Source organism: Hippoglossus hippoglossus, chromosome 4, assembly GCF_009819705.1.
Source record: "Hippoglossus hippoglossus isolate fHipHip1 chromosome 4, fHipHip1.pri, whole genome shotgun sequence".
NCBI classification, from domain to species: Eukaryota; Metazoa; Chordata; class Actinopteri; order Pleuronectiformes; family Pleuronectidae; genus Hippoglossus; species Hippoglossus hippoglossus.
In genome coordinates, this window is record NC_047154.1 from 19217878 (window position 1) to 19231614 (window position 13737).

Below are 13737 nucleotides of genomic sequence, written 5' to 3' on the forward strand. Positions count from 1 at the left end.
CTTCTAATTACTGATACTCTGCTTTTATCAATCTTGCACATTTTTGTCCCACAATCTAGTCCTTTACGTTGATTCTTACCATGTTTTAGTTTTTCTATATAATGTTAAAGGAGCATGCTGACATTTTTTTTGCACATATATTTAAGTGAGCCACCGTCAGTGACTGTAAAAGGTTCGAGTTGAGGTTTAATTCTTTTATTCATGTTGTTTTATTTATTTCTTTATTTTTAAAGCACCCTACATGGTGGGAGTTTGTGTCACAACCTAGTCTACCATGCCTTGATTTGATCCTGTCTCTGTTCTGTCATTCCAGATCCAGTCACATCCAGATAACCTCATTCCTTTCACCTGAGTCTCCCCACCCACACACTCACCTGCTCAACTCACCCTAGCCCTGCTGTGCCAGCGGTTCTGGTGGCCTTCCATGGAAGAAGACTCAGGGGAGTTCATTGCAGCCTGTCGCACCGGCGCCCAGCAGAAGAACGCCTTAGGTCTCCTTCTCGCTTCCCTGTGCCTCGTCGTACCTGGTCGCACATCTCCCTGGATTTTGTCACTGGACTTCCCCCCCTCTGTTGGTAACCCAGTCGTCCTCGCTGTTGTAGAACGCTTTTCCAAGACTGCCCAATTCATTCCCTTACCCAAACTACCTTCTGCCAAAGAAACTGCTGAGATTATGCTCCTTTATGTGTTTCGTCTGCATGGTCTCCCCAGGGATGATGTCTCTGATAGGGGGCCCCACTTTACCTCTCATTTCTAGTCTGAGTTTTGCAGGCTCCTGGAAGTATCCGTCAGTCTGTCCTCTGGGTTTCACCCTCAGTCCAAAGGTCAAACAGAACATATGAACCAGGAGATGGAGACTGCGCTACGCAACTCCAACCGGTGCAGTCGCCCTGCACCCTAATACGCTCCAGGACAGAGTGTCTGGCTCTCCACTCATGACCTCCTCCATACTCCCACCGCCCCCCCCCAACTCATCGAGGGCGACCCGTCTACACGGTCCTCCGTCTCATTAGGCCTAGACGCCGTGGGAGAGGCTTTCAGTACCTGGTGGACTGGGAGGGCTATGGACAGTAAAGGCGTTCCTGGGTTCCTGCCCAGAGCCGGTAAGTTACAAATTGTAAGTTATTCTTTGATTTTGCCTTACCTTGTCAGAGCTGGACGAGATCATGCAAAATCTATGGTGTCTATCTTGTAGAGAAGCATCTCTACGATTACTGATGCTGTCGTCTACATTCGCCTGTTGGTATCAGTGGTGTTCACAGTAGGGATAGTGCTTTGTGCTGCATAGCAGACTTTCTGAAGGTAGCATCGTTGTTGTACTTCATCAATCTCTAGTTGTGATAGCAGTTTCCGATTGCAGACCTTAGAGCACTGAGGTAACAGCTGTTTCTTTGCTAGCTTGTTAGGTTGTGAAGCAGCCATTGATTCCACATCCTATGCAGATATCTCCTTTTTATATACATATCTTTAGCAAAGACACGCAAACTGGCTGCTGGCTGTAGCCTTAGCAGAAATGAAATATCTTCTCCTCTCACTCTTTACCAGAAACAAAAATAAGTGTATTCCCTAAAATGTTGAACTATTCCTTCAATGTGGGAAACAGCAGGCACCGCAGTAAGTAAACGAGAAAAGTCACGAGATGAGGCTTTTACACTAACCCTACATTTGACATTTGTACAGTTGACACAAGATGTGCAAACAGTGTTCTTTAGAATCTTTGCACCAAATTTCACATACTCATAAATATAGGTCCATGAAACATGCCTGTTTTTTTTCATCAAGATCCATGAATTATTTTGTGGAAAATGTTTTAAAATTGTTGTTAGAAATCAAACAGAATATAATTGAATGATTTAGCATTTCTGTCCATCACCTCTATGCAAATATTAGAAGTTGATTCTTCAAGCTAATTCTCCGTTTTGGTGCCTTTAAGCTGTTGCAGAAGAAGATGGAGCAATTTGATAAACCAATAAAAGAATCATAAGTACAAACGCAATGTTAAACATATTCTTTGTGAGCACGCAATTGTAGACAGTGTTAATGAATGCATACCTGGGTGAAGTGGGTGGGGGTGGGGTCATCGACTGATCGCACACCCCGCTGCTGTACTGTACTGTATGTCAGCACATTCCTCTCTCACTTTCTGACTTGGCTGAATGAAGAAGCAGCTGCGGTGGTGAGTGAGATATTTTACAATTTTCGGCTCATAAAAAACAAACAAAGATTATTTCTTTTGATTCACTGTTGGCAACTGGTAAATTTCACTTCTTATATTTTAATCACAAAAGTTTGTTATAATCTGTAAAAACCTGATGTGTAACTGCAGTACCTCAATTCTCATCTACCGAACAGACAGTGATATAGTAGCACAAAACTGTGTTGATACCAGGACCAGATCTAAACTGCTCAGATTGGGGGGGTGGGGGCAACTTTTCACACGGTGTTGAGAGTTTTTCCAGGTTTTAAAGAATGTGTCACGATTGAAAATTTAACCAAGCTGTGGTATAATAATAATATTTATTATTGTTGTTTTTATTATTTCATTATAATTTTTTACACTTGCCATGGACAGACTAACACAGCCCAACTTTTTTACATGAGTTCCAATAAGGAAGCTGTAAACGGATGATGCTGCAATTAAACATATGTAAAAACACAAGTTCAGCCTCATTGGTTGCTTCATTATAAAACTGTAACACCTGACGGACTTTGGCTTGGTGTGTCCTCTGTGAAGTGTTTTGTTTTTTTCGACAGCACCTGAAGGCAGCACCAAAAATAAAATGTATTTTTCCCCCCGGGGACCTGAGTTTGATCAATCCGTCCTTTTTATGAATCAATATTGGTTCATTCAAACCCCGCCTTATGTCCAACCAGCAATATAGAAATCAGGAAATTGAATAAACGTGATTGTCTGATTAATATGGCACAGAATCAACTTGACTAATTTTGTAGTTAGAGTAAAAATTCCACTTCTATGTCTGTGCCTGGTTGAAACTGACTAGAAAGCTATCAATCTTTTAAATTAAAAAAAGACCTCTGCAGTTGCTGTTTTTTAAAAGGTCCAGTGTGTAAGATTTAGGTGAAAAGGGATCTATTGGAAGAAATTGAATATAAAATAATCCTAGTGAGTTTGCAATAGTGTATAATCCTCTAAATAGTACAAGATGTTTTCTTTACACTAGAATGGGCCCTTTATTTTCAAATACTTTATATTTACATCAGCAGCGGGTCCTCTCTACTGAGTCCGCCATGTTTTTACAATTGTACAAACTGGACAAACGATATTTTATGACAACTGAAGGCTACTGTAAGGGGAATGTAACATTTTGATCACAATATAATCATGTTAATTTCCCCTTTGATTGATCATGATTGAATCTCATACAATGTAACCTTGATCGTGCTGTATCCTGTACAACTGAATGAATCTTGGCCTGATGCTTTAACTAAGGCATTGTTGCCTTGATGTCATCAGAAGATCCTGACCTTTGACTTTGTAACAACCCCAACCAGAGTGGGAGGGATGAGCCAAATGTATAAAGAGAAAGAACAGCTTTCCATTGGTGTGCATATTACAAACTAACCTTTGTCTTATGCACCTTGCTCTGAGCATTAAAGTGTGACAATACTGTAAGAGAATTGTGTCTCGTTCCTCGTTGTCAAAGTGGGATTGCAGAAATTGCCACGACACTACCACAGGTGCTGTGGTCATGTTTAGAAAGGGGGGGGGGTTGAATTAAGGGGTTTTCAGCTGCAACATGTAACCTCACAACTAGAGTTCACTACATTTTACACACTGAACCATGTGTAATGTAAATCTAAATGACAAATATCACCTGGATATGCTTGTGTCATGTGTCTCTATTGATCGTTTGGTGATTTTAATGCCCTCTTACAGATCCACCAAACATCTGAATTCACCTGCAAACCGACACAACAAAGCAGAGGGCATCAAATGGAGGATCAGTCTGCCAGTGAACCTGCCAGCTTTGTCCTGGCGGACTACGCTGTCTTTGCCACCATGTTGCTCATCTCTATGGCCATAGGTCTCTTTCAGGCCTTGAGGAAGAGGTCGACGAGTGCTGATGAGTTCTTCACCGGTGGTCGGAGTATGCCAGCCGTGCCTGTGGGGCTGTCACTCTGCGCCAGTTTTATGTCAGCGGTCCAGGTTCTGGGTGTCCCTGCCGAGGCGTCCCGCTATGGCTTCAGGTTCCTCTACATGTGCCTTGGACAGAGCATCAACTCCCTGCTGACGGCGTACCTCTTCCTGCCCGTTTTCTTTCGACTGGGCATCACCAGCACCAATCAGGTCTTCATGAGCTTGCAGTTATTGTCACACTGTCACTAAATATTTCAAAGAATATGTTTTTAACGATCTTTATTAGAGAGTCTTTCAGCTTGGGAGCAGGACTTACTGATTTCATGTTCAGATTTTGCAATGCTTTCACTCAAAAGCCTGCAGCCACACTCAAATAGACCCTATTTGTGCTCAGATTTTCTCTCCTTCTGCTGAAGAAGACCTAAAGCTGGGGCCCAGGGAATCTGTCTTAGCAACAAAATATCTGAGTGCAAATGCAAAGTTTGAGCACAAGCAGAGCAAATCAAAGCAGAAGCGGAGGCTGTTTGAGTGCGAATACAGGTGAAAGCACTTCAACATCTGAAGGTGACATAAATTATTAGTCTCTTAAACTGAGAGACTACACTCTGAGATAAGAGAAGATACAGATGTTATCATTTGTCATGGTTTGATCTAAAGATCTGATGTTCAGAGTCAGGACTATGAATATGGCATGCACAAATGGCATGTCAAAAGCAGAAATGAATATAAATCAATTATGATCACGATCATGATCGGTTTAAATGTCAATCATGATTTTGATCGTTTAATTCATTAAATCTCATGACCAAGAAAATATCAATGCTGATAAAGTCATGAAATCATCATTGTGCTCACAAGAAATTGCATTTTAAGGCTGCATGAAGCATTTTAACCATTAAGACTGCAAACTAATTTAGACAAAATTATCAGAGGATTAAGATAATTCATTTTAAGAAGGCGGTGGAAAAATATAACAAAGTAAAGGGGTTGTTTTAAAGATTTTAACAAACTAAACACAAACTAATAAGGAATCAAATACCTCCAGTAAGAGTAAATGTTTCTGACCAATCACAGTGTTGAAGTCAAAACAGGATTCTCCGACAAAATGTAGAAATTCACCTGAGGGTCGTCAGAGGATGTGAATATAGGAGGTGAGGAGGGACGTGTGCAGAGATGTGTTTTAACTCCGGTCATCTGCCTGTCACAGTATCTGAAGATGAGATTTGGCAGAGGGATGCAGCTGTTGGGAAGCATCCAGTTTCTCATTGCAACGGTAAGAAGACCTCATGCTCTCTGTTACTCAGTGTTGTCAAAGACTAAGTTGTATTTAAACGGTGTCACGTTCCCAAAAGCTTTATAAATACAAAGATTAGCCATGGCTCAGAATCAGACTCCAGGCCAGTTCATTCATTTGTCAATAAACAAACGTAAATTCTAATCGCGTCTCAGTGTTTGCAGATTTATTGTGTGTTTCCTTTTCGCAGCTGCTTTACACTGGGATCGTCATCTATGCACCCGCCTTGATCCTCAACCAAGGTAGGAGAGATCCCCTGAGGCCATCCACGCATACAGCTCAGGGCTAAAGATACTGCCTGTTTACCTTCTTTGACTCAGCTGTCCCTCTGGACTAAAAGAAAATATCACAGATGCTTGAAAAAAAGATCTGAATGTGATACTTGTCCAAACTTAAGTTTACAGGTGGCTGAGTCTGGTTAAGCTTGTTGTGCAAGTTGTGGAAACGATTCAATGAATTGTATAATCATTGAATAAAAATGTCACGTTGCCAAACAATCCTCAGCTCGGCCCGTCTGGATAACATCGCACAATAATGTCTTTTATCTTCTCATCAGCTGATATTAGCTGGCTAGCTAGGTAAACTGCAGACAGTCAAGCTAACCTTGACTTTAGCTTCTTTTTAAAAGAAAGCTGATGTTCCCTGATATAGAATCTCATAAGCTTACGGTATGAGCTAGCTTCTTTTTGTTTGTGTGTTTGAGCAATATGGTCTCTATTTTACAGTCAGCCCATTAAATAGATGGGTAGGTATATTTGGTCAGTCGCCCATTTTCTCATGACATTCATTTAATTTTGTTGAAGTGTAGAAATAGTATTATTAAAAATAGTATTTTGTTTACGTAGGATCAGGGACTTACAGGAAAACTTTACATGTCGGTATTAAAGCGTGACAAAGGCCTCTCTCAGCACTCAGGTTGTCTGGGTGCTCTGTAGAATCTAAAAAGTTGCTTCTCAAGTTGCTTCTTCAGGAAAGCCATATCACCCCAGGTTGAAACCATCACATGCAAGACTGCAAGAGCAAAGAAGATTTGAAAACATTATTTAAAAATCATCTTCATAAACCGTGCAGGATTAGCAAACTACTGTTTGCTAATCGGCATAAAACGGTTTATGCAGTTTACTTTTTGTCCCCTGGCGTTGACAGGTGATGCAATGCAAACAACCACACTAAAGCCAAATTTAACATCTTCATCTGAATTCTGATCATGTTAGATAATCACGGTTTATATAACGTGTCTTTTAATGGAACTAAAACAAACAGTGTATAGTGACACCGTCAGTGAGCAGTGACTACACTTCATTTAAAGTACACATTCCATGTGAACAAACACTAAGAAACCTTTGTTCTTCTTTCAGCTACTGGATTCAATATGTGGGCATCTCTTTTTTCGACTGGGTTCATTTGCACCCTGTACACCACAATGGTGAGAACATATTGTTTTCCATGTACTCAAAATTATGTATGTTTGTGTGTGTGTGTTATTACATGAGAGGGCATCTCCAGATGGAGCTGATTAGTCAAAGGTCAAAGGTCAAGGCGACCAGAAAGACCACAACTGAACCGGGATTCGAACCGGAAGCTTCACATGATGACATAGAAACTGACTTGAGTTTAGCTTCCTCTTCTGCAGAAAGGATTCAAGGATGACAGGCAGCTAGTTTCATAGCTTTAAACGTAATTTCACATGTAATGAGCTGCACTGTATTTCTTGTGGAAGAGCCAAAATATTTTGTTATTTCGAACCTGACTTAGACAAATGTATATTTACACTTGAACTTTACGTGGCCATTAACCTGCACACTGAAAATACATGAGATTTTAAATATCTACCGTTCATATCATACATATGTTTTCCTAAGTTTCTATTGTTTATAATATTTTCAAACTGTTTTTTATATTTGTGCTCGTTCTAATACACCACAGCACTTTCTTTGCATGTGTAAACCTACTCGGCAATAAACTCTGATTCTGGTATAAAGAAAAGTGTCCAGATTTTAAATGAAAAGTCTCAGTTGTTGTCTCACTCTCTGTCTGTGTGTGTTTTTCACAGGGTGGGATTAAAGCTGTGATCTGGACTGACGTCTTCCAGATCATTGTCATGTTGTCCGGCTTTGTGGCCATTTTCATCTACGGCACAGTTCTAGTTGGTGGTCCTGCAATGGTGCTGGAGATCGCCAGGAACGGCTCACGCATTAATTTCAATAAGTAAAAAAATGTTCAATTCAGCACATAAATATTTGAACAACCACACGATGCTCTCATCATATAATCATAGTTTAGCTACATGATGGTTAACGTTATTTCAGACTGATAATGGCTTTATATGAGAACAGATCCTTTGATCAAAGATCTGTCTTTGCATCAGTGAGGTGTGGTCAAAAGTTGCAGAAGAAAGTTAATAAGTTGACCTTGAGGTACTGCATAACTACAGATACTTATAGATTTTGTACTTTTTGGTAAAAACGTCACCACAGTCAAGTGCAAAAATATGAACAATTTGCAACCGGGTTTCAGTTGCTCTGGTCCTGGAACACGTTTCCAGAATGTTAGTGTGAACTGCTGGTGTTTGGAGTGTGACTGATTCTGTTCGATAATGTTTTTCTCCAGCTTTGATGTTGACCCGCGGCAGCGCTATTCCTTCTGGAGCCTCTCTGTTGGTGGTGCAATGGTTTGGCTGTCCATGTACGGAGTGAACCAAGCTCAAGTGCAGCGTTACATCTCCTGCAGGACAGAGAGGGACGCCCAGTGGTGAGTGGAGACCATAGACTATTAGTAAAGATGGACTACTAACATGGAGGAGGGGAGGTTTCTAACTTCTTCTGCAGCCAGCCACTAGGGGCAATCAAGGTGATTTAGTTTCACTTTTTTGGGAACTGTCGAAATGTCGTCCACCTTTATAAATAGTCACTGATGGAGGCCTGTTTGTTGTCAGTAAAACATGAAGACCAGGTGTGACCTGGACGTGTACTTTTGATGCAGGGCCCTGTTTGTGAACCAAGTGGGTCTGTTCCTCGTTGTGGGCAGTGCAGCGACCTGTGGCATCGTCTTGTTTGCATATTACATCCACTGTGATCCACTGAAGTCTGGGAAAATATCTTCTCCTGATCTGGTAACAATGACACACCAGAAAAAAATCTACATATTGATTGCATCTGTGTAGCTGATCCAGTGTGAAAGCTTCACTCTGATACTGATATCATAACTTTAATCCTAATTCAGGGTGACGTTGACACAACACATTCATTCATGATTTTACATTCATCTTTTCTCACTGGAAACATTTGCCCCTTAAGATTTACTTCTATCAATCACTGAATTGTTCTATTATTCATTTTATTACCTGAGATAAACATGACACAACTCCTGACACAACAAGTACGTTATTTAAAAAATATTCAAATTCATACAAAATGTAAGAAGCACTAAAATATATTAAAAAGAAGTGTGTCCTGTTTGGCTAGGCCAGATGTTCTCAATATTTTCTCAGCCAAGGACCCCCTTCAAGATAGAAAATATTCCAGGAACCCCGCTATGTTTCTTGGAATAATTTGAGATAACCTTTTTTATACACTTCTACTTAGTAAGAACAACAGGAGAGACATGTTTTAGAAAGATATTAAACATATGTGTGCGTTCCCCCATTTGAGAACCACTGATCTGAGGTATCAATAAAATTTGGCATTTGTTTCGAGTAAGTAGGTCATGTGACATGGAAACTATCAAAATTATATATATTATATAAAACTAACTTCACCGCCGTGACTCTGGTTATGAGTCATTATTTTCCCATTTTGATTACAATTAATGAAGAGCAACAGAATAATATTGATTTTTTTCTAACACTGATATTAACTTTTCTCTTTTACCCCTCTCACTGGTCTGATGAAGTACATGCCGTACTTTGTTTTGGACATATTCAGAAATCATCCAGGCTTCCCAGGTCTTTTCCTTGCCAGTGCATACAGCGGCACTCTGAGGTATTTGAATCTTATCATCTCCCCATTAAAGTCCCATTATGTAGAGTTAGTACCAACTATATTGTTTTGACCCTATGTTTGGTGCATTATCACAATGAATACTTATTGTGATAAATATAGAGTCTTTGGAACCAAAACAAATAAGGCTCGTCTCTGACCAATTACAAGTCAGTCTCAACTGTCAATCATGAAGTTTCACCCTGTTTTTATAGCATCAAATAACTTGAAAAAACATCAGTGTGATAAGAACTACCTGAAATTACAGAAACCATCTTTGAGAATATATGTATTTGACGTGTACTAACATGGAGAAGTTGAGTTTTCTAACTTTTGCTGCAGCTAGCCACTATTCTTCACAATGATTAGTATCACTTGTTTAGAAACTGTCCTTTAAAGTGGGGAGGAGGAAAGGTTTATGGTGTATACAGCAGTCAGCCACCAGGGTGCGATTAAGATGGTCGTAGCAGTATATAAACATGGCCAGTAGGGGGCTGATGTGTGATAACAAATGTCTTTTCAATAGCACAGTTTCCACCAGTATCAATGCCATGGCAGCGGTGACGATGGAGGATCTGCTGCGACCTCATCTTGTCAACATCAGCCAGAAGAAACAAATTCTTATTTCCAAAGGACTGTGTAGGTTAATTCTCACTGACCGTGTAACAATTCACATAACCACTGCTAATATTGTGGGAATCTAAAGTTGGTATTGTCCACACCTCTGCTACATTACTTCTGTGTTTGCTCTTCTGTTTTTCTTCAAGCTCTCTTGTATGGAGTTGGTTGTATCACTGTGGCGGCTCTCTCCTCCCTGCTGGACTGGGGAGTTCTGCAGGTGTAATATATGAATATAGCCATATCACATCATATATAATCCAACCTGTAACGGCCATTTTACAAACGCTTCATAACAAGAAGACAATATGCCTCCTCACAGCCGATCAAACAAGAAAAGACAAGAAGTCAATAAATGCAGTGTCCTTTGAAGTCAGAGACAGCAAGTGATATAACACAAAATCTAAAATCAAAGACACCATCATTTAAAAATATTGGCAAACGGTGATGATGAACTGCACAATGAGATTTGTACTCATTATTTACATATTTCTAACCTGAATCTCCACTGTTTGTTTCATTAGTTTCATTTATTTTCTCTCCTCAGGGATCATTTACCATCATGGGTGTGGTCAGCGGGCCATTACTCGGTGTATTCATTTTGGGGATGTTTGTTCCGGCGACAAACCGGCCGGTGAGTGGCTGGTGATCCAGTTTATCAGAAAAACATAGTACATTCTTTTTCACACACGTTGAATTGTGTTGTTTGAAGTCCCTGTGGATGAAAGCAGCAGAATCAAAAATCCTGAGCTGAACCAAACAACGCTTCATTATCATGTCCCCAGAAATGCCCCATCTTAGAGGAAGAACCTCTTGTTGATACAACCATCTATTATCACAATCTGTTTTTTGGTGTCTAATTGTTCTTATATACTTAATTATATTTTATTCTAATTTTATCAATTTCTTTTAAACCCGTATTCATTCTGTACTTGGGCCGAATTTCCCCACGGTGATCAATACACGATGCTGTGATCTTGTCTCTCAGGGGGCATTCGCAGGAATGATATCGGGCTTCTGCGTCTCTATGTGGCTGGCTGTTGGTTCAACTCTTTACCCTCCCAGTGAAGAGACGATGGGTGTCTTGCCAAGCTTCACCGGCGAGTGCCCACGTGTCAACATCACCCTGAACAGCAGCCCCGACCAGGACCAGCACTCAATCTCCATACCACTACAGCCGGATGATCAGGGGTCAGTGAGTTATCCGGCAACGACTGACACACAACTGTCCTTTTTTTAATAATTACTTTTCACCCTGCCTTTTTCCAAAACTAGGGGCCTGCTGAACTTCTACTCCATGTCCTACCTCTACTTTGGTGCTATGGCGACGAGTTCGGTTATTCTAGTCGGGGTGATAGTGAGTTATGCAACAGGTGAGGAGATAAAGGCCAATGAACTACTGTTGAGTTTGGCTGAAGTGAAAACTGCTGATTGAGGTTGAAACTTTAGATCTGCTGTTTGAATTAGAGCCAATAAAATACACTGAGCTGCCAGTTCAGAAATTTATTTACATACAATCCAGTACACCTGCTGTGCCATGAAAATACAGCTTTGTTCATATATTGTACTAGAGAGTTAATAATGAAATTGTATTACTTTATCATTAACAAGCAATGATAAGAATAAGAAGATGTTTCTCTCTCCACACAGGAGCGACACAGAGGAGTGATATTCAAGAGGGTTTATTGTGGTGGGACCTGAATAAAAAGCAAGTGGAGCTTCATTCAGAGCCCAGAGTGAGTACTGTGATAACAGCTGTAGTTGATGCAAGTGCTCAACCAAGGAGGTTATGTTTTCACTGTCTGTTTCCTTGTGGGTTGGTTTGTTTGTAAGCAGGGTTACATCATAGTTATTGAACTGATTTTAATTTTGCACAGTGTAAGGATGTGGTTTGGGTCAAAGAAGAACCACATCAGTTTTTAATGTGGATCCGGATCATTGGGAGGATTCTGGATTTTTGCCAGATCGAGTTTCCCCAGAGAATAATTCATGGATATAAGGGGACAGTTGGGCCTTGGTGGTGGTTTGTGCTCTACTGAGTGTCATTCTATCGCATCCTTCCATTGAGTTTCATGGAAATCTGTTCCGTTGTTTTTGAGTTATTGTTTTGTATCTTGCTTTCAAACAAACAAACAAACAATAAAATGCACAGGATTGAAAACCACCTCCGTGAAAGAGGTAATATAAATAAACATAAAAACATAAATGTAACTAAACTCATGTTTCACATGTTTCTCCTCCATGTCAGCTATTAAATGTATGAATTTATCATTTTGGAACACAATTATCATGACACTGATGTATAAATGTGAATGTGTTGGATGTCTGTCCTAAGACTGGAACAATGTCCAGAGTGTGTCCCTGTCTTCTGCGTGATGCATCTTCAGATATGCTGATGACGCCTGTGAGCCTGAACAGGGATAACAGGGTAAAGCAATTAATGATTATTATAGATCAATGAGATATCACAGGTCTAGCTGTCACTTTTTTAGCTGCTTACTAAATGTATGAATGTAATATACATATGATGCATATATAGCATCACCTATACAGCAAATCCACACGCATTTAAACAAACACTCCGAGTCTCCACTTGAACTTAGACTCATCTGCCTAAAAGCAAACACACTGTTTAGTGTAGACAAGCAAAATTAAGAATATGTCAAGGATTCGGATTTTAAGATGTAAATTTAAAGTGTATCATGAAATCAGTATTTTGGTCTTTTTTTCCAGGGAGACAAAGCAGCTGAATCACAGCTCGTGCCTTTGAGGAACCTGCACAAAGACGATGCCAATGAAAAAGAACTGACAGATGATGGGAATAATTCTTCACCACTTAAAGCATAAAAGTACTGAAGATCATTTAATCCAAGTAGTAGTATTTCCTCGCAAGAAGCAGTAATCATTTATAGCGGTGGCCTATTTTTCTGCTCTGAATCTTTTTGAAGGTTTGACATCTGCCCCGTGTTTGGAGCTATTTAATTATTGTGCCGAGGAACATATCGACTGTAATCAAATATCCTCAGGTGTTGTTTAAATTCCTTTAATGTTGAAAGTGTCTTTCATCAGGACGTTCATTCAGGAATGCTCCATATCTTGCTTGGTTACTGGATATGTGACAGACAGTCTGAGGTAAACAGAGTCTGGTTTGTGAACAGACCACAGACTGAAAATAAAGATGGACGACGCGTCTCCACTTCCTCCCAATGTCCAGATATCAAGCCAAAATAGCTCGGATACGAACGCCCTCATTTTGTGCATTAGGAGCCAGAGTTTGTGCTTTAGCGCCGATACCCACACTCAACCATTTCAGAATCAGTCTCATCCGTCACTCATTTTGCAAATTCCTAATTGACATATTAACACTTAGACTCACATCAGTGTGACAAGAACCATCTAAAATCACAGAAACTTCAAAAAAATTAATTAGACCTTTTGTTTGGTCTATGTTCCATCCATTAACATGGAGTAGACAGGGTTTATTACCTATACTGCGACCAACCACCAGGTGGCGATTGAGATGCTCTGGCTTCATTTTTGGGCAGCTGACATGTCGTCCATCTTTATATAAAAAATTGATTCAGACACATTTATTGTAATTCAACTCAACATTGTTATCAAAATCCTCTTCAAGCTTCCTCTTTTTATGGATCAGGTAATACTATTTGCTTGTGAAGCTCCTGTAAATGTGAGATCTCTTGGCCAGTTATGGCTTTTCAACATAAATCTGAACAGCAGGAAACACAGTG

General features: G+C 40.1%; 1 protein-coding gene across 2 annotated transcripts; it reads left to right on the plus strand.

The window, feature by feature from the left end:
* Positions 1-2143: 2143 nt before the first annotated feature.
* slc5a5 (solute carrier family 5 member 5) lies at positions 2144-13588 on the plus strand. Of its 2 annotated transcripts, none has more exons than XM_034583153.1 (17): positions 2144-2176; positions 3899-4309; positions 5307-5372; positions 5584-5635; positions 6752-6819; positions 7447-7601; positions 8004-8144; positions 8376-8505; positions 9285-9373; positions 9897-10009; positions 10138-10208; positions 10536-10622; positions 10977-11179; positions 11264-11361; positions 11639-11724; positions 12324-12416; positions 12722-13588. In XM_034583153.1, the coding sequence occupies exons 2-17, from the start codon at positions 3956-3958 to the stop codon at positions 12833-12835; spliced, it is 1920 nt and encodes a 639-aa protein (XP_034439044.1). In that variant the 5' UTR covers positions 2144-2176; positions 3899-3955; the 3' UTR covers positions 12836-13588. The 2 variants fall into 2 exon arrangements, with proteins under 2 accessions (XP_034439044.1, XP_034439045.1); XM_034583154.1 differs by having other exon boundaries at positions 7447-7598; positions 8001-8144.
* Positions 13589-13737: the final 149 nt, after the last annotated feature.

Coding starts and splice junctions, on each gene's coding strand:
- slc5a5 (XM_034583153.1), top strand. CDS start 3,956: ATGGAGGATCAGTCTGCCAGTGAACCTGCCAGCTTTGTCCTGGCGGAC. Junction 10,010..10,137: donor TCTTATTTCCAAAGGACTGT/GTAGGTTAATTC, acceptor TTTTTCTTCAAG/CTCTCTTGTATGGAGTTGGT. Junction 10,623..10,976: donor TTCCGGCGACAAACCGGCCG/GTGAGTGGCTGG, acceptor CTTGTCTCTCAG/GGGGCATTCGCAGGAATGAT.